The sequence below is a fragment of the Entelurus aequoreus genome, linkage group LG14 (genome assembly GCF_033978785.1).
Source record: "Entelurus aequoreus isolate RoL-2023_Sb linkage group LG14, RoL_Eaeq_v1.1, whole genome shotgun sequence".
NCBI lineage: Eukaryota > Metazoa > Chordata > Actinopteri > Syngnathiformes > Syngnathidae > Entelurus > Entelurus aequoreus.
In genome coordinates, this window is record NC_084744.1 from 34,783,282 (window position 1) to 34,802,401 (window position 19,120).

The window sequence follows — 19,120 nt, forward strand, 5'->3', positions numbered from 1 at the left end:
ATGTTTGTTTATATTGCAGAATATTTGTTTATATTGCAGAATGTGTGTCTATATTGCGGAATTTTTGTTTATATTGCGGAATGTTTGTTTATGTTGCGGAATGTTTGTTTATGTTGCACAATGTTTGTTTGTATTGCGGAATGTGTGTTTATATTGCAGAATGTTTGTTTATATTGCAGAATGTTTGTTTATATTGCGGAATGTTTGTTTATATTGCGGAATGTGTGTTTATATTGCAGAATGTTTGTTTATATTGCAGAATGTTTGTTTATATTGCAGAATGTTTGTTTAAATTGCGGAATGTTTGTTTATATTGCGGAATGTTTGTTTATATTGCAGAATGTGTTTATATTGCGGAATGTTTGTTTATATTGCAGAATGTTTGTTTATATTGCAGAATGTTTGTTTATATTGCGGAATGTTTGTTTATATTGCGGAATGTTTGTTTATATTGCAGAATGTTTGTTTATATTGCGGAATGTTTGTTTATATTGCGGAATGTGTGTTTATATTGCAGAATGTTTGTTTGTATTGCGGAATGTTTGTTTATGTTGCAGAATGTTTGTTTATATTGCAGAATGTTTGTTTATATTGCATAATGTGTGTTTATATTGCATAATGTGTGTTTATATTGCGGAATGTGTGTTTATATTGCATAATGTGATGAAGGGAACATTATCATTAATGAGCACTAAACAGAGGAGAAGCTGGTCTTCATTGTTTCCGTCTACTTCCGTGTTGCACATAAAGTTGTGGTGTTTGAATGCAGGACCGTACCAACATGGCGGCGGCGGGGGAGTCCACGGCTTCAATAGTTGATTTACGCGCTATAAAACTCCTGTTTCACGGTAAAAAACAAACAAACAAACAGGTATTTTAGGTGTAAGAAGTCTTATGAAAGACTGGACAATATTTGTGTGTACGTGTTGTTGTGAGTGCGACATGAAGACAGCAAGATGGCGCAGAGTTGGTTTGATCCTGCTTGGCTGCTGAAGAAAGAAAGAAAGATGTTTGCTGAGTCAGCTGCTCTGCCGCCGACTAACTAACTACACCTTTACTGCCGACTAACTAACTACACCTTTACTGCCAACTAACTAACTACACCTTCATTACACCTTGTGTGCGGAATAACTCCACCTTTGTAGCAAAGAGGTGTAAGAAGAAGTCTGAAATCTCCTCTTTGTGTGAAGATGTCTGCCCTGCTCTTCATCCTCCTCTTCATCACCTGCCAGGATGCCTCGTCTGCTGCATCACGTGAGTCATCAACATTTATACTCAACATCAACATGTCTGCTGCATCACGTGAGTCATCAACATCAACATTTATACTCAACATCATCATCAACCATGTCTGCTGCATCACGTGAGTCTTAACATCAACATTTATATTGATGTCTGCTGCATCACGTGAGTCTTAACATCAACATTTATACTCAACATCAAACATCAACATCAAACATGTCTGCTGCATCACGTGAGTCATAACATCAACATTTATACTCAACATCATGTCTGCTGCATCACGTGAGTCATAACATCAACATTTATACTCAACATCAAACATGTCTGCTGCATCACGTGAGTCATAACATCAACATTTATACTCAACATCATCATGTCTGCTGCATCACGTGAGTCATAACATCAACATTTATACTCAACATCAAACATGTCTGCTGCATCATGTGAGTCATAACATCAACATTTATACTCAACATCATCATGTCTGCTGCATCACGTGAGTCATCAACATCAACATTTATACTCAACATCAACATGTCTGCTGCATCACGTGAGTCATAACATCAACATTTATACTCAACATCATCATGTCTGCTGCATCACGTGAGTCATAACATCAACATTTATACTCAACATCAACATCAAACATGTCTGCTGCATCACGTGAGTCATAACATCAACATTTATACTCAAACATCATCATCAAACATGTCTGCTGCATCACGTGAGTCATAACATCAACATTTATACTCAACATCATCATCAACATCAAACATCAACATCAACATGTCTGCTGCATCACGTGAGTCATAACATCAACATTTATACTCAACATCATCATCAACATCAAACATGTCTGCTGCATCACGTGAGTCATAACATCAACATTTACACCCAACTTCATCATCAACATCAAACATCAACATCAACATGTCTGCTGCATCACGTGAGTCATAACATCAACATTTACACTCAACTTCATCATCAACATCAACCATCAACATCAACATGTCTGCTGCATCACGTGAGTCATAACATCAACATTTATACTCAACATCATCATGTCTGCTACATCACGTGAGTCATCAACATCAACATTTATACTCAACATCAACATCAAACATGTCTGCTGCATCACGTGAGTCATAACATCAACATTTATACTCAACATCAACATGTCTGCTGCATCACGTGAGTCATCAACATTTATACTCAACATCATCATCAAACATGTCTGCTGCTTCACGTGAGTCATAACATCAACATTTATACTCAACATCATCATGTCTGCTGCATCACATGAGTCATAACATCAACATTTACACTCAACTTCATCATCAACATTAACATCAAACATCAACATCAACATGTCTGCTGCATCACGTGAGTCATAACATCAACATTTATACTCAACATCATCATGTCTGCTGCATCACGTGAGTCATCAACATCAACATTTATACTCAACATCAACATCAAACATGTCTGCTGCATCACGTGAGTCATAACATCAACATTTATACTCAACATCAACATGTCTGCTGCATCACGTGAGTCATAACATCAACATTTATACTCAACATCATCATGTCTGCTGCATCACGTGAGTCATCAACATCAACATTTATACTCAACATCAACATCAAACATGTCTGCTGCATCACGTGAGTCATAACATCAACATTTATACTCAACATCAACATGTCTGCTGCATCACGTGAGTCTTAACATCAACATTTATACTCAAACATCATCATCAAACATGTCTGCTGCATCACGTGAGTCAGAACATCAACATTTATACTCAACATCATCATCAACATGTCTGCTGCATCACGTGAGTCTTAACATCAACATTTATACTCAACATCAACATCAAAAATGTCTGCTGCATCACGTGAGTCATAACATCAACATTAAACTACATCATCAACATCTTTATACTCAAACATCAACATCTTTATACTCAAACATCAACATTAAACTACATCATCAACATCTTTATACTCAAACATCAACATCTTTATACTCAAACATCAACATCTTTATACTCAAACATCAACATCTTTATACTCAAACATCAACATTAAACTACATCATCAACATCTTTATACTCAAACATCAACATTAAACTACATCATCAACATCTTTATACTCAAACATCAGCATTAAACTACATAATCAACATCTTTATACTCAAACATCAACATCTTTATACTCAAACATCAACATTAAACTACATCATCAACATCTTTATACTCAAACATCAACATCTTTATACTCAAACATCAACATTAAACTACATCATCAACATCTTTATACTCAAACATCAACATCTTTATACTCAAACATCACCATCTTTATACTGAAACATCAACATCTTTATACTGAAACATCAACATCTTTATACTCAAACATCAACATCTTTATACTCAAACATCAACATCATCATCAAACATGTCTGCTGCATCACGTGAGTCATAACATCAACATTTATACTCAAACATCAACATTAAACTACATCATCAACATCTTTATACTCAAACATCAACATCATTATACTCAAACATCAACATTAAACTACATCATCAACATCTTTATACTCAAACATCAACATCTTTATACTCAAACATCAACATTAAACTACATCATCAACATCTTTATACTCAAACATCAACATCTTTATACTCAAACATCAACATCTTTATACTCAAACATCAATAATCACAAATAAGCATATATAGTCATGTATAGTCACGAATAATCACATATAATCACATATAATCATGTATAGTCACAAATAATCACGTATAATCATGTATAATCACATACAATCATGCATAGTCACGAATAAGCGCGTATAATCACATATAATCACGTATAATCACATAATCACGTATAATCATGCATAGTCACGAATAATCACGTATAATCATGTATAGTCATGCATAATCACGTATAATCATGCATAACCACATAAATTCATTCATAGACATGAATAATCATGCATAATCACGTATAATCATGAATAGTCATGAATAATCACGTATAATCATGTATAGTCATGAATAATCACGTATAATCATGCACAACCACGTATAATCATGCATAGTCACGAATAATCACGTATAATCATGTATAGTCATGAATAATCATGCATAATCACATATAATCATGCATAGTCACGTATAATCATGTATAGTCATGCATAATCACGTATAATCATGCATAACAACATAAATTCATTCATAGACATGAATAATCATGCATAATCACGTAGAATCATGTATAGTCATTAATAATCATGCATAATCATGTATAGTCATGAATAATCATGCACAACCACGTATAATCATGCATAGTCACGTATAATCATGTATAATCATGAATACTCATGCATAATCTCGTATAGTCACGGATAATCATGTATAATCACGAATAATCATGAATAATCACGTATAATCATGTATAATCACGTATAATCACATATAATCATGTATAATCACGTATAATCGTGAATAATCATACATAATCACGTCAACAACACACTATCTAATCAGCTGCTGATTACAACTAGCAGTCATGCTAACTAAACATTTGATTGGAGGACAGACACTACGATGACATCACACTATTGTCAGTTATTGATCTATTATTGATAGTTATTTTGTACTTTCAACACACATTAAGTACATTTACAATAAATTATCAAATCATACTAGTTAGTACTTTATTAACATGTATTTACATTTTAATTGATGACATCATACTAGTTAGCACTTTATTAACATGCATTTACATTTTAATTGATGACATCATACTAGTTAGCACTTTATTAACATGTATTTACATTTTAATTGATGACATCATACTAGTTAGCACTTTATTAACATGTATTTACATTTTAATTGATGACATCATACTAGTTAGCACTTTATTAACATGTATTTACATTTTAATTGATGAAATCATACTACTTAGCACTTTATTAACATTTATTTACATTTTAATTGATTACATCATACTAGTTAGCACTTTATTAACATGTATTTACATTTTAATTGATGAAATCATACTAGTTAGCACTTTATTAACATTTATTTACATTTTAATTGATGACATCATACTAGTTAGCACTTTATTAACATGTATTTACATTTTAATTGATGACATCATACTAGTTAGCACTTTATTAACATGTATTTACATTTTAATTAATTGATGACATCATACTAGTTAGCACTTTATTAACATTTATTTACATTTTAATTAATTGATGACATCATACTAGTTAGCACACCACATCTGCGGTCCTCTCCAAGGTTTCTCATTGTCATCCCACTGGGTTGAGTTTTTCCTTGCCCTGATGTGGGATCTGAGCCGATGATGTCGTCGTGGCTTGTGCAGCCCTTTGAGACACTGGTGATTTAGGGCTATATAAGTAAACATTGATTGATTGATGAATATATAATACATGAATAGATGAATATAATACATGAATTAGATGAATATATAATACATGAATTAGATGACAAACACACCTTCATGTTGTCAGGGCGCTGTGAGGACCGGCTGGCCACGCCACTTCCCTACAGCTCCTTCAGCAGCTCCTCAGTCTTAGCACCGGACTACGGAGCTGGTTACGCCAAACTCAACCGGAACCAAGGTCAGGTATTTATTATCTTAGTCCACTCACTTACAACACATGCTAGCCCGTAGGCCACTAGACACTAGCAGCTACACAACAGCTAAGCACACAAGCTAGTCTTCTATTGTAGTCAGTTACAAGAAGTCAACATGCCAGGCTCTAGGCCACTAGGAACTAGCAGCTACACAACAGCTAAGCACACAAGCTAGTCTTCTATTACAAGAAGTCAACATGCCAGGCTCTAGGCCACTAGGAACTAGCAGCTACACAACAGCTAAGCACACAAGCTAGTCTTCTATTACAAGAAGTCAACATGCCAGGCTCTAGGCCACTAGGAACTAGCAGCTACACAACAGCTAAGCACACAAGCTAGTCTTCTATTACAAGAAGTCAACATGCCAGGCTCTAGGCCACTAGGAACTAGCAGCTACACAACAGCTAAGCACACAAGCTAGTCTTCTATTACAAGAAGTCAACATGCCAGGCTCTAGGCCACTAGGAACTAGCAGCTACACAACAGCTAAGCACACAAGCTAGTCTTCTATTACAAGAAGTCAACATGCCAGGCTCTAGGCCACTAGGAACTAGCAGCTACACAACAGCTAAGCACACAAGCTAGTCTTCTATTACAAGAAGTCAACATACCAGGCTCTAGGCCACTAGGAACTAGCAGCTACACAACAGCTAAGCACACAAGCTAGTCTTCTATTACAAGAAGTCAACATGCCAGGCTCTAGGCCACTAGGAACTAGCAGCTACACAACAGCTAAGCACACAAGCTAGTCTTCTATTACAAGAAGTCAACATGCCAGGCTCTAGGCCACTAGGAACTAGCAGCTACACAACAGCTAAGCACACAAGCTAGTCTTCTATTACAAGAAGTCAACATGCCAGGCTCTAGGCCACTAGGAACTAGCAGCTACACAACAGCTAAGCACACAAGCTAGTCTTCTGTTACAAGAAGTCAACATGCCAGGCTCTAGGCCACTAGGAACTAGCAGCTACACAACAGCTAAGCACACAAGCTAGTCTTCTATTACAAGAAGTCAACATGCCAGGCTCTAGGCCACTAGGAACTAGCAGCTACACAACAGCTAAGCACACAAGCTAGTCTTCTATTACAAGAAGTCAACATGCCAGGCTCTAGGCCACTAGGAACTAGCAGCTACACAACAGCTAAGCACACAAGCTAGTCTTCTATTACAAGAAGTCAACATGCCAGGCTCTAGGCCACTAGGAACTAGCAGCTACACAACAGCTAAGCACACAAGCTAGTCTTCTATTACAAGAAGTCAACATGCCAGGCTCTAGGCCACTAGGAACTAGCAGCTACACAACAGCTAAGCACACAAGCTAGTCTTCTATTACAAGAAGTCAACATGCCAGGCTCTAGGCCACTAGGAACTAGCAGCTACACAACAGCTAAGCACACAAGCTAGTCTTCTATTACAAGAAGTCAACATGCCAGGCTCTAGGCCACTAGGAACTAGCAGCTACACAACAGCTAAGCACACAAGCTAGTCTTCTATTACAAGAAGTCAACATGCCAGGTTCTAGGCCACTAGGAACTAGACGTAGGTGATTGTGGTCTTGATCATGGTTGATGATATCAAAGTTGATGAGTTAGCGCCATCTCATGGATATCAAACTGTCCAAGCAGGTGCTGGAGGCTGGTCGCCCTCGGACACGGACCCTTACCTGTGGCTCCAGGTGGACCTGGGCGCCAGGAAGCAGCTTGTTGCCATAGCGACGCAGGGTCGATACGGCAGCTCGGACTGGACCAGTGGATACCAGCTGGTGTACAGCGACACCCAGAGGAACTGGAGGCCTTACCTGCAGGACGGAAACATCTGGGTGACAAAGAACTACTAGTCTCAATTTATGAACATGACACGTTGACCTATTGCAGTAGTACTAGTGTAGTATTACAGTAGTACTACAGTAGTATGTGTTGTTGCAGATGTTTGAGGGTAACAAGAACAGTGAGGATGTAGTACTAGTGTAGTATTACAGTAGTACTACAGTAGTATGTGTTGTTGCAGATGTTTAAGGGTAACAAGAACAGTGAGGATGTAGTACTAGTGTAGTATTACAGTAGTACTACAGTAGTATGTGCTGTTGCAGATGTTTGAGGGTAACGTGAACAGTGAGGATGTAGTACTAGTGTAGTATTACAGTAGTACTACAGTAGTATGTGTTGTTGCAGATGTTTGAGGGTAACAAGAACAGTGAGGATGTAGTACTAGTGTAGTATTACAGTAGTACTACAGTAGTATGTGTTGTTGCAGATGTTTGAGGGTAACGTGAACAGTGAGGATGTAGTACTAGTGTAGTATTACAGTAGTATGTGTTGTTGCAGATGTTTGAGGGTAACGTGAACAGTGAGGATGTAGTACTAGTGTAGTATTACAGTAGTATTACAGTAGTATGTGTTGTTGCAGATGTTTGAGGGTAACGTGAACAGTGAGGATGTAGTACTAGTGTAGTATTACAGTAGTATGTGTTGTTGCAGATGTTTGAGGGTAACGTGAACAGTGAGGATGTAGTACTAGTGTAGTATTACAGTAGTATTACAGTAGTATGTGTTGTTGCAGATGTTTGAGGGTAACGTGAACAGTGAGGATGTAGTACTAGTGTAGTATTACACTGGTATATGTTGTTGCAGATGTTTGAGGGTAACGTGAACAGTGAGGATGTAGTTCTAGTGTAGTATTACAGTACTATGTGTTGTTGCAGATGTTTGAGGGTAACGTGAACAGTGAGGATGTAGTACTAGTGTAGTATTACACTGGTATATGTTGTTGCAGATGTTTGAGGGTAACGTGAACAGTGAGGATGTAGTACTAGTGTAGTATTACAGTAGTACTACAGTAGTATGTGTTGTTGCAGATGTTTGAGGGTAACGTGAACAGTGAGGATGTAGTACTAGTGTAGTATTACACTGGTATATGTTGTTGCAGATGTTTGAGGGTAACGTGAACAGTGAGGATGTAGTACTAGTGTAGTATTACAGTAGTACTACAGTAGTATATGTTGTTGCAGATGTTTGAGGGTAACGTTAACAGTGCGGATGTAGTACTAGTGTAGTATTACAGTAGTATTACAGTACTATGTGTTGTTGCAGATGTTTGAAGGTAACGTGAACAGTGAGGATGTAGTACTAGTGTAGTATTACAGTAGTATTACAGTAGTATGTGTTGTTGCAGATGTTTGAAGGTAACGTGAACAGTGAGGATGTAGTACTAGTGTAGTATTACAGTAGTACTACAGTAGTATGTGTTGTTGCAGATGTTTGAGGGTAACGTGAACAGTGAGGATGTAGTACTAGTGTAGTATTACAGTAGTACTACAGTAGTATGTGTTGTTGCAGATGTTTGAGGGTAACGTGAACAGTGAGGATGTAGTACTAGTGTAGTATTACAGTAGTATTACAGTAGTATGTGTTGTTGCAGATGTTTGAGGGTAACGTTAACAGTGAGGATGTAGTACTAGTGTAGTATTACAGTAGTATGTGTTGTTGCAGATGTTTGAGGGTAACGTGAACAGTGAGGATGTAGTACTAGTGTAGTATTACAGTAGTATTACAGTATTATGTGTTGTTGCAGATGTTTGAGGGTAACGTGAACAGTGAGGATGTAGTACTAGTGTAGTATTACAGTAGTATGTGTTGTTGCAGATGTTTGAGGGTAACAAGAACAGTGAGGATGTAGTACTAGTGTAGTATTACAGTAGTATTACAGTAGTATGTGTTGTTGCAGATGTTTGAGGGTAACATGAACAGTGAGGATGTAGTACTAGTGTAGTATTGCAGTAGTATGTGTTGTTGCAGATGTTTGAGGGTAACGTGAACAGTGAGGATGTAGTACTAGTGTAGTATTACAGTAGTATTACAGTAGTATATGTTGTTGCAGATGTTTGAGGGTAACGTGAACAGTGAGGATGTAGTACTAGTGTAGTATTACAGTAGTATTACAGTAGTATGTGTTGTTGCAGATGTTTGAGGGTAACGTGAACAGTGAGGATGTAGTACTAGTGTAGTATTACAGTAGTATATGTTGTTGCAGATGTTTGAGGGTAACGTGAACAGTGAGGATGTAGTTCTAGTGTAGTATTACAGTAGTATTACAGTACTATGTGTTGTTGCAGATGTTTGAGGGTAACGTGAACAGTGAGGATGTAGTACTAGTGTAGTATTACAGTAGTACTACAGTAGTATATGTTGTTGCAGATGTTTGAGGGTAACGTTAACAGTGAGGATGTAGTACTAGTGTAGTATTACAGTAGTATTACAGTACTATGTGTTGTTGCAGATGTTTGAAGGTAACGTGAACAGTGAGGATGTAGTACTAGTGTAGTATTACAGTAGTATTACAGTAGTATGTGTTGTTGCAGATGTTTGAAGGTAACGTGAACAGTGAGGATGTAGTACTAGTGTAGTATTACAGTAGTACTACAGTAGTATGTGTTGTTGCAGATGTTTGAGGGTAACGTGAACAGTGAGGATGTAGTACTAGTGTAGTATTACAGTAGTACTACAGTAGTATGTGTTGTTGCAGATGTTTGAAGGTAACGTGAACAGTGAGGATGTAGTACTAGTGTAGTATTACAGTAGTACTACAGTAGTATGTGTTGTTGCAGATGTTTGAGGGTAACGTGAACAGTGAGGATGTAGTACTAGTGTAGTATTACAGGAGTACTACAGTAGTATGTGTTGTTGCAGATGTTTGAGGGTAACGTGAACAGTGAGGATGTAGTACTAGTGTAGTATTACAGTAGTACTACAGTAGTATGTGTTGTTGCAGATGTTTGAGGGTAACGTGAACAGTGAGGATGTAGTACTAGTGTAGTATTACAGTAGTACTACAGTAGTATGTGTTGTTGCAGATGTTTGAGGGTAACAAGAACAGTGAGGATGTAGTACTAGTGTAGTACTACAGTAGTATGTGTTGTTGCAGATGTTTGAGGGTAACGTGAACAGTGAGGATGTAGTACTAGTGTAGTATTACAGTAGTACTACAGTAGTATGTGTTGTTGCAGATGTTTGAGGGTAACAAGAACAGTGAGGATGTAGTACTAGTGTAGTATTACAGTAGTATTACAGTAGTATGTGTTGTTGCAGATGTTTGAGGGTAACGTGAACAGTGAGGATGTAGTACTAGTGTAGTATTACAGTCGTACTACAGTAGTATGTGTTGTTGCAGATGTTTGAGGGTAACGTGAACAGTGAGGATGTAGTACTACTGTAGTATTACAGTAGTACTGCAGTAGTATGTGTTGTTGCAGATGTTTGAGGGTAACGTGAACAGTGAGGATGTAGTACTAGTGTAGTATTACAGTAGTACTACAGTAGTGTGTGTTGTTGCAGATGTTTGAGGGTAACGTGAACAGTGAGGATGTAGTACTACTGTAGTATTACAGTAGTATTACAGTAGTATGTGTCGTTGCAGATGTTTGAGGGTAACGTGAACAGTGAGGATGTAGTACTAGTGTAGTATTACAGTAGTATGTGTTGTTGCAGATGTTTGAGGGTAACGTGAACAGTGAGGATGTAGTACTAGTGTAGTATTACAGTAGTACTACAGTAGTATGTGTTGTTGCAGATGTTTGAGGGTAACGTGAACAGTGAGGATGTAGTACTAGTGTAGTATTACAGTAGTATTACAGTAGTATGTGTTGTTGCAGATGTTTGAGGGTAACGTGAACAGTGAGGATGTAGTACTAGTGTAGTATTACAGTAGTACTACAGTAGTATGTGTTGTTGCAGATGTTTGAGGGTAACGTGAACAGTGAGGATGTAGTACTACTGTAGTATTACAGTAGTACTGCAGTAGTATATGTTGTTGCAGATGTTTGAGGGTAACGTGAACAGTGAGGATGTAGTACTAGTGTAGTATTACAGTAGTATTACAGTAGTATGTGTTGTTGCAGATGTTTGAGGGTAACGTGAACAGTGAGGATGTAGTACTAGTGTAGTATTACAGTAGTATGTGTTGTTGCAGATGTTTGAGGGTAACGTGAACAGTGAGGATGTAGTACTAGTGTAGTATTACAGTAGTATTACAGTAGTATATGTTGTTGCAGATGTTTGAGGGTAACGTGAACAGTGAGGATGTAGTACTAGTGTAGTATTACAGTAGTATTACAGTAATATGTGTTGTTGCAGATGTTTGAGGGTAACGTGAACAGTGAGGATGTAGTACTAGTGTAGTATTACAGTAGTATGTGTTGTTGCAGATGTTTGAGGGTAACAAGAACAGTGAGGATGTAGTACTAGTGTAGTATTACAGTAGTATGTGTTGTTGCAGATGTTTGAGGGTAACAAGAACAGTGAGGATGTAGTACTAGTGTAGTATTACAGTAGTACTACAGTAGTATGTGTTGTTGCAGATGTTTGAGGGTAACGTGAACAGTGAGGATGTAGTACTAGTGTAGTATTACAGTAGTACTACAGTAGTATGTGTTGTTGCAGATGTTTGAGGGTAACATGAACAGTGAGGATGTAGTACTAGTGTAGTATTACAGTAGTATTACAGTAGTATGTGTTGTTGCAGATGTTTGAGGGTAACATGAACAGTGAGGGTGTAGTACTAATGTAGTATTACAGTAGTACTACAGTAGTATGTGTTGTTGCAGATGTTTGAGGGTAACGCGAACAGTGAGGATGTAGTACTAGTGTAGTATTACAGTAGTACTACAGTAGTATGTGTTGTTGCAGATGTTTGAGGGTAACATCAACAGTGAGGATGTAGTACTAGTGTAGTATTACAGTAGTATTACAGTAGTATGTGTTGTTGTAGTTGCAGATGTTTGAGGGTAACGTGAACAGTGAGGATGTAGTACTAGTGTAGTATTACAGTAGTATGTGTTGTTGCAGATGTTTGAGGGTAACAAGAACAGTGAGGATGTAGTACTAGTGTAGTATTACAGTAGTATGTGTTGTTGCAGATGTTTGAGGGTAACAAGAACAGTGAGGATGTAGTACTAGTGTAGTATTACAGTAGTACTACAGTAGTATGTGTTGTTGCAGATGTTTGAGGGTAACGTGAACAGTGAGGATGTAGTACTAGTGTAGTATTACAGTAGTACTACAGTAGTATGTGTTGTTGCAGATGTTTGAGGGTAACATGAACAGTGAGGATGTAGTACTAGTGTAGTATTACAGTAGTATTACAGTAGTATGTGTTGTTGCAGTTGCAGATGTTTGAGGGTAACGTGAACAGTGAGGATGTAGTACTAGTGTAGTACTACAGTAGTATGTGTTGTTGCAGATGTTTGAGGGTAACGTGAACAGTGAGGATGTAGTTCGCCATCAGCTCCAACACAACATCCTGGCTCGCTACATCCGCTTAGTCCCTCGCCACAAGAGTCAGTCAGGACGTGTGGCTCTACGTCTGGAACTGTACGGCTGTTCCTACTGTAAGTCACTTCCTTTTCCTGTTCCTACTGTAAGTCACTTCCTCTTCCTACTATAAGTTACTTCCTGTTCCTGTTCCTACTGTAAGTCACTTCCTCTTCCTGTTCCTACTGTAAGTCACTTCCTCTTCCTACTATAAGTTACTTCCTGTTCCTACTGTAAGTCACTTCCTCTTCCTGTTCATACTGTAAGTCACTTCCTCTTTCTGTTCCTACTGTAAGTCACTTCCTTTTCCTACTGTAAGTCACTTCCTCTTCCTGTTCCTACTGTAAGTCACTTCCTCTTCCTACTATAAGTTACTTCCTTCTTGTTCCTACTGTAAGTCACTTCCTCTTCCTGTTCCTACTGTAAGTCACTTCCTCTTCCTACTGTAAGTCACTTCTTCTTCCTGTTCCTACTGTAAGTCTCTTCCTGTTCCTACTGTAAGTCACTTCCTCTTCCTACTGTAAGTCACTTCCTCTTCCTGTTCCTACTTTTAGTCACTTCCTCTTCCTGTTCCTACTGTAAGTCACTTCCTCTTCCTACTGTAAGTCACTTCCTCTTCCTGTTCCTACTTTTAGTCACTTCCTCTTCCTGTTCCTACTGTAAGTCACTTCCTCTTCCTACTGAGTCTCTTCCTGTTCCTACTAAGTCTCTCTTCCTCCTTCACTTCCTTTTCCTACTGTAAGTCACTCCCTCTTCCTGTTCCTACTGTAAGTCACTTCCTCTTCCTACTAAGTCTCTTCCTGTTCCTACTAAGTCTCTTTTCCTCCTTCACTTCCTTTTCCTACTGTAAGTCACTTCCTCTTCCTGTTCCTACTGTAAGTCACTTCCTCTTCCTACTAAGTCTCTTCCTGTTCCTACTAAGTCTCTCTTCCTCCTTCTCTTCCTTTTCCTACTGTAAGTCACTTCCTCTTCCTACTGTAAGTCTCTTCCTGTTCCTGTTCCTACTGTAAGTCACTTCCTCATCCTCCTGTAAGTCACTTCCTGTTCCTACTGTAAGTATCTTCCTGTTCCTACTAAGTCTCTCTTCCTCCTTCACTTCCTGTTCCTACTGTAATTCACTTCCTGTTCCTACTGTAAGTCACTTCCTCTTCCTGTTCCTACTGTAAGTCACTTCCTCTTCCTACTGTAAGTCACTTCCTCTTCCTGTTCCTACTGTAAGTCACTTCTTCTTCCTACTGTAAGTCACTTCCTCTTCCTACTAAGTCTCTTCCTGTTCCTACTAAGTCTCTCTTACTCCTTCACTTCCTGTTCCTACTGTAAGTCACTTCCTCTTCCTACTGTAAGTCTCTTCCTGTTCCTACTGTAAGTCACTTCCTCTTCCTACTAAGTCTCTTCCTGTTCCTACTAAGTCTCTCTTCCTCCTTCACTTTCTGTTCCTACTGTAAGTCACTTCCTGTTCCTACTGTAAGTCACTTCCTCTTCATACTGTAAGTCTCTTCCTGTTCCTACTAAGTCTCTCTCTTCCTTCTTCACTTCCTGTTCCTACTATGTCTCTCTTCTTTCTTCACTTCCTGTTCCTACTAAGTCTCTCTTCCTTCTTCACTTCCTGTTCCTACTGTAAGTCTCTCTTCCTCCTTCACTTCCTGTTCCTACTAAGTCTGTCTTCTTTCTTCACTTCCTGTTCCTACTAAGTCTCTCTTCCTTCTTCACTTCCTGTTCCTACTAAGTCTCTCTTCTTTCTTCACTTCCTGTTCCTACTAAGTCTCTCTTCCTTCTTCACTTCCTGTTCCTACTGTAAGTCTCTCTTCCTCCTTCACTTCCTGTTCCTACTAAGTCTCTCTTCCTCCTTCACTTCCTGTTCCTATTAAGTCTCTCTTCCTCCTTCACTTCCTGCTCCTACTAAGTCTCTTCCTTCTCCACTTCCTGTTCCTACTAAGTATCTCTTCTTTTTTCACTTCCTGTTCCTACTAAGTCTTTCTTCTTTCTTCACTTCCTGTTCCTACTAAGTCTCTTCCTTCTTTACTTCCTGTTCCTACTAAGTCTCTCTTCTTTTTTCACTTCCTGTTCCTACTAAGTCTCTCTTCTTTCTTCACTTCCTGCTCCTACTAAGTCTCTTCCTTCTTCACTTCCTGTTCCTACTAAGTCTGTCTTCTTTCTTCACTTCCTGTTCCTACTAAGTCTCTCTTCCTTCTTCACTTCCTGTTCCTACTAAGTCTCTCTTCCTTCTTCACTTCCTGTTCCTACTGTAAGTCTCTCTTCCTCCTTCACTTCCTGTTCCTACTAAGTCTCTCTTCCTCCTTCACTTCCTGTTCCTATTAAGTCTCTCTTCCTCCTTCACTTCCTGCTCCTACTAAGTCTCTTCCTTCTTCACTTCCTGTTCCTACTAAGTATCTCTTCTTTTTTCACTTCCTGTTCCTACTAAGTCTTTCTTCTTTCTTCACTTCCTGTTCCTACTAAGTCTCTTCCTTCTTTAGTTCCTGTTCCTACTAAGTCTCTCTTCTTTTTTCACTTCCTGTTCCTACTAAGTCTCTCTTCTTTCTTCACTTCCTGCTCCTACTAAGTCTCTTCCTTCTTCACTTCCTGTTCCTACTAAGTATCTCTTCTTTTTTCACTTCCTGTTCCTACTAAGTCTCTCTCCTTTCTTCACTTCCTGTTCCTACTAAGTCTCTTCCTTCTTCACTTCCTGTTCCTACTAAGTCTCTTCCTTCTTCACTTCCTGTTCCTACTAAGTCTCTTCTTTCTTCACTCCCTGTTCCTACTGTAAGTGTCTCTTCTTTCTTCACTTCCTGTTCCTACTGTAAGTCTCTCTTTCTTTTTAACTTCCTGTTCCTACTAAGTCTCTTCTTTCTTCACTTCCTGCTCCTACTAAGTCTATTTCTCCTTCACTTCCTGCTCCTACTAAGTCTCTTCCTTCTTCACTTCCTGTTCCTACTAAATCTCTCTTCCTTCTACACTTCCTGTTCCTACTAAGTCTCTCTTATTTCTTCACTTCCTGTTCCTACTAAGTCTCTCTTCTTTCTTCACTTCCTGCTCCTATTAAGTCTCTTCCTTCTTCACTTCCTGTTCCTAATAAATCTCTCTTCCTTTTACACTTCCTGTTCCTACTAAGTCTCTCTTCCTTCTTCACTTCCTGTTCCTACTAAGTCTCTCTTCCTTCTTCACTTCCTGTTCCTACTAAGTCTCTCTTCTTTCGTCACTTCCTGCTCCTACTGTAAGTCTCTGCTAATGTTTTATGCTAATGTTTTATGCTAATGTTTTGTGCTATCTTTTTAGCTAAATTTGTATGTTTATTCCAAAAAAAATCATAGATTTTGATGCTTGGCGCAATCTTGAAAGTATATTTACGTCTCTTATATTAGCATGCTGATATTAGCATGTTAACATTTTAATGCTAGCTTTTTAGCTAATTTCATATGTTTATTCCAAAAAATCATAGATTTTAAAGCTTGGCGCCATCTTGAAAGTATATTTACGTCTCTTATATTAGTATGCTGACGTTAGCATGTTAACATTTTAATGCTATATTTTTAGCTAATTTCATATGTTTATTCCATAAAAAATCATAGCTTTTGATACTTGGCGCCATCTTAGAAGTATGTTGGCTTGGACGGACTCCAGTCCAGAGGTCCAGGGCACAGAAAGCAGGCCCATCCAAATGTTTTATTGTCCTCCCACTGGGATCACATTATTGGGCCCTTAACATGCACGCAAACTCACCAGTTTTTGCAGGTGCATTAGCTCCGGCAAAAAAGTGGTGATACATTTGGGGTTTTAAATTGACACAATAGCGCCCCCTTAAAAATGAGAAAAAATGAGCCCCTTGCTACCAGATTCACTTGAGACCGTAGACCCGTCCTCGGGACTTTGACCAATGAAAAGACAGCTACTAAACAGATGGCCCATGATAAATTGCCAAGGGATTTTGCCTATAGTTCAAATCAGGTCCACATCACAGACATGCTGACAACACTCCTTTTCTTTACAATCGGTTTCAATGTCTTTTTTTTTTGCGGCTGATCTTTGCTACATGGCTTGTCAATAGCGCACAAATAATAGTCCGTGTGTTTTAATTCTTACTGTAACCACCCGCTAATGGTTTATGTTCCTGTGGTTCGGATGCAATGTCACTTTTCCCCATGACCACAAACACACCGTCTGGGCCTGAAAGGTGATTGGTGGAGAATGAGGAAGTGTTGTCGTGTGTCCGGGGAGATGAAAGTGTTTGCACGGGAGGTAAAACCTGTTGGAACTGGGCCGGTTGTTACCACAAGATTGGCAATAAAAGTAAAAAATCCCAAGATTGGCAATAAAAGTAAAAAATCACAAGATTAGACTTAGACTTAGACTTAGACTTCCTTTTTATTTGTCATTCAAATTTGAAACTTTACAGCACAGATAAGAACGAAATTTCGTTACATAAGCTCATGGCAGTGCAGGATTAAAAAAAAAAAGCAATAAGGTGCATATATAAATAAATAAATATATATAAATAATATATATATAATATATATATAAAATAAATAAATATGTATAAATATATATAAATAATAAATATATATAAATAAATAAAAGATTGGCAATACAAATGAAAAATCACCTAATTGGCAATAAAAGTTAAAAATCACAAGATTGGCAATAAAAGTTAAAAATCACAAGATTGGCAATAAAAATTAAAAATCACCTAATTGGCAATAAAAGTTAAAAATCACAATATTGGCAATAAAATTTAAAAATCACAAGATTGGCAATAAAATTTAAAAATCACAAGATTGGCAATAAAAGTTAAAAATCACAAGATTGGCAAAAAAAAGTTAAAAATCACAAGATTGTCAATAAAACTTAAAAATCACAAGATTGTCAATAAAAGTTCAAAATCACAAGATTGGCAATAAAAGTTCAAAATCACAAGATTGGCAATAAAAGTTCAAAATCACCAGATTGGCAATAAAAGTTCAAAATCACAAGATTGGCAATAAAAGTTAAAAATCACAAGATTAGCAGTAAAAGTTAAAAATCACAACATTGGCAATACAAGTTAAAAATCACAAGATTGGAAATAAAAGTAAAAAATCACAAGATTAGACTTAGACTTAGACTTAGACTTCCTTTTTATTTGTCATTCAAATTTGAAACTTTACAGCACAGATAAGAACGAAATTTCGTTACATAAGCTCATGGCAGTGCAGGATTTAAAAAAAAAAGCAATAAGGTGCATATATAAATAAATAAATATATATAAATAATATATATATAATATATATATAAAATAAATAAATATGTATAAATATATATAAATAATAAATATATATATAAATAAATAAAAGATTGGCAATACAAATGAAAAATCACCTAATTGGCAATAAAAGTTAAAAATCACCTAATTGGCAATAAAAGTTAAAAATCACAATATTGGCAATAAAATTTAAAAATCACAAGATTGGCAATAAAATTTAAAAATCACAAGATTGGCAATAAAAGTTAAAAATCACAAGATTGGCAAATAAAAGTTAAAAATCACAAGATTGTCAATAAAACTTAAAAATCACAAGATTGTCAATAAAAGTTCAAAATCACAAGATTGTCAATAAAAGTTCAAAATCACAAGATTGGCAATAAAAGTTCAAAATCACCAGATTGGCAATAAAAGTTCAAAATCACAAGATTGGCAATAAAAGTTAAAAATCACAAGATTAGCAGTAAAAGTTAAAAATCACAACATTGGCAATACAAGTTAAAAATCACAAGATTGGCAACAACAGTTAAAAATCACAAGATTGGCAATAAAAGTTAAAAATCACAAGATTGGTAATAAAAATTAAAAATCACAAGATTGGCAATAAAAATTAAAAATCACAAGATTGGCAATAAAAGTAAAAAAATCACAAGATTGG

The 19,120-nt window shown here is 37.2% G+C and overlaps 1 protein-coding gene across 2 annotated transcripts in view; it reads left to right on the top strand.

The window, feature by feature from the left end:
* Positions 1–970: 970 nt before the first annotated feature.
* The window catches only part of LOC133664808 (contactin-associated protein-like 2), a 66,340-nt gene continuing 48,190 nt past the window's right edge, over positions 971–19,120 (top strand). For both annotated transcript variants that reach the window (XM_062069727.1, XM_062069728.1), the window contains exons 1-4: positions 971–1,254; positions 5,798–5,908; positions 7,551–7,744; positions 13,159–13,306. In XM_062069727.1, coding sequence (XP_061925711.1) covers positions 1,191–1,254; positions 5,798–5,908; positions 7,551–7,744; positions 13,159–13,306 — 517 coding nt within the window. In that variant the 5' untranslated portion in view covers positions 971–1,190. The remainder of the gene's footprint in view (positions 1,255–5,797; positions 5,909–7,550; positions 7,745–13,158; positions 13,307–19,120) is intronic.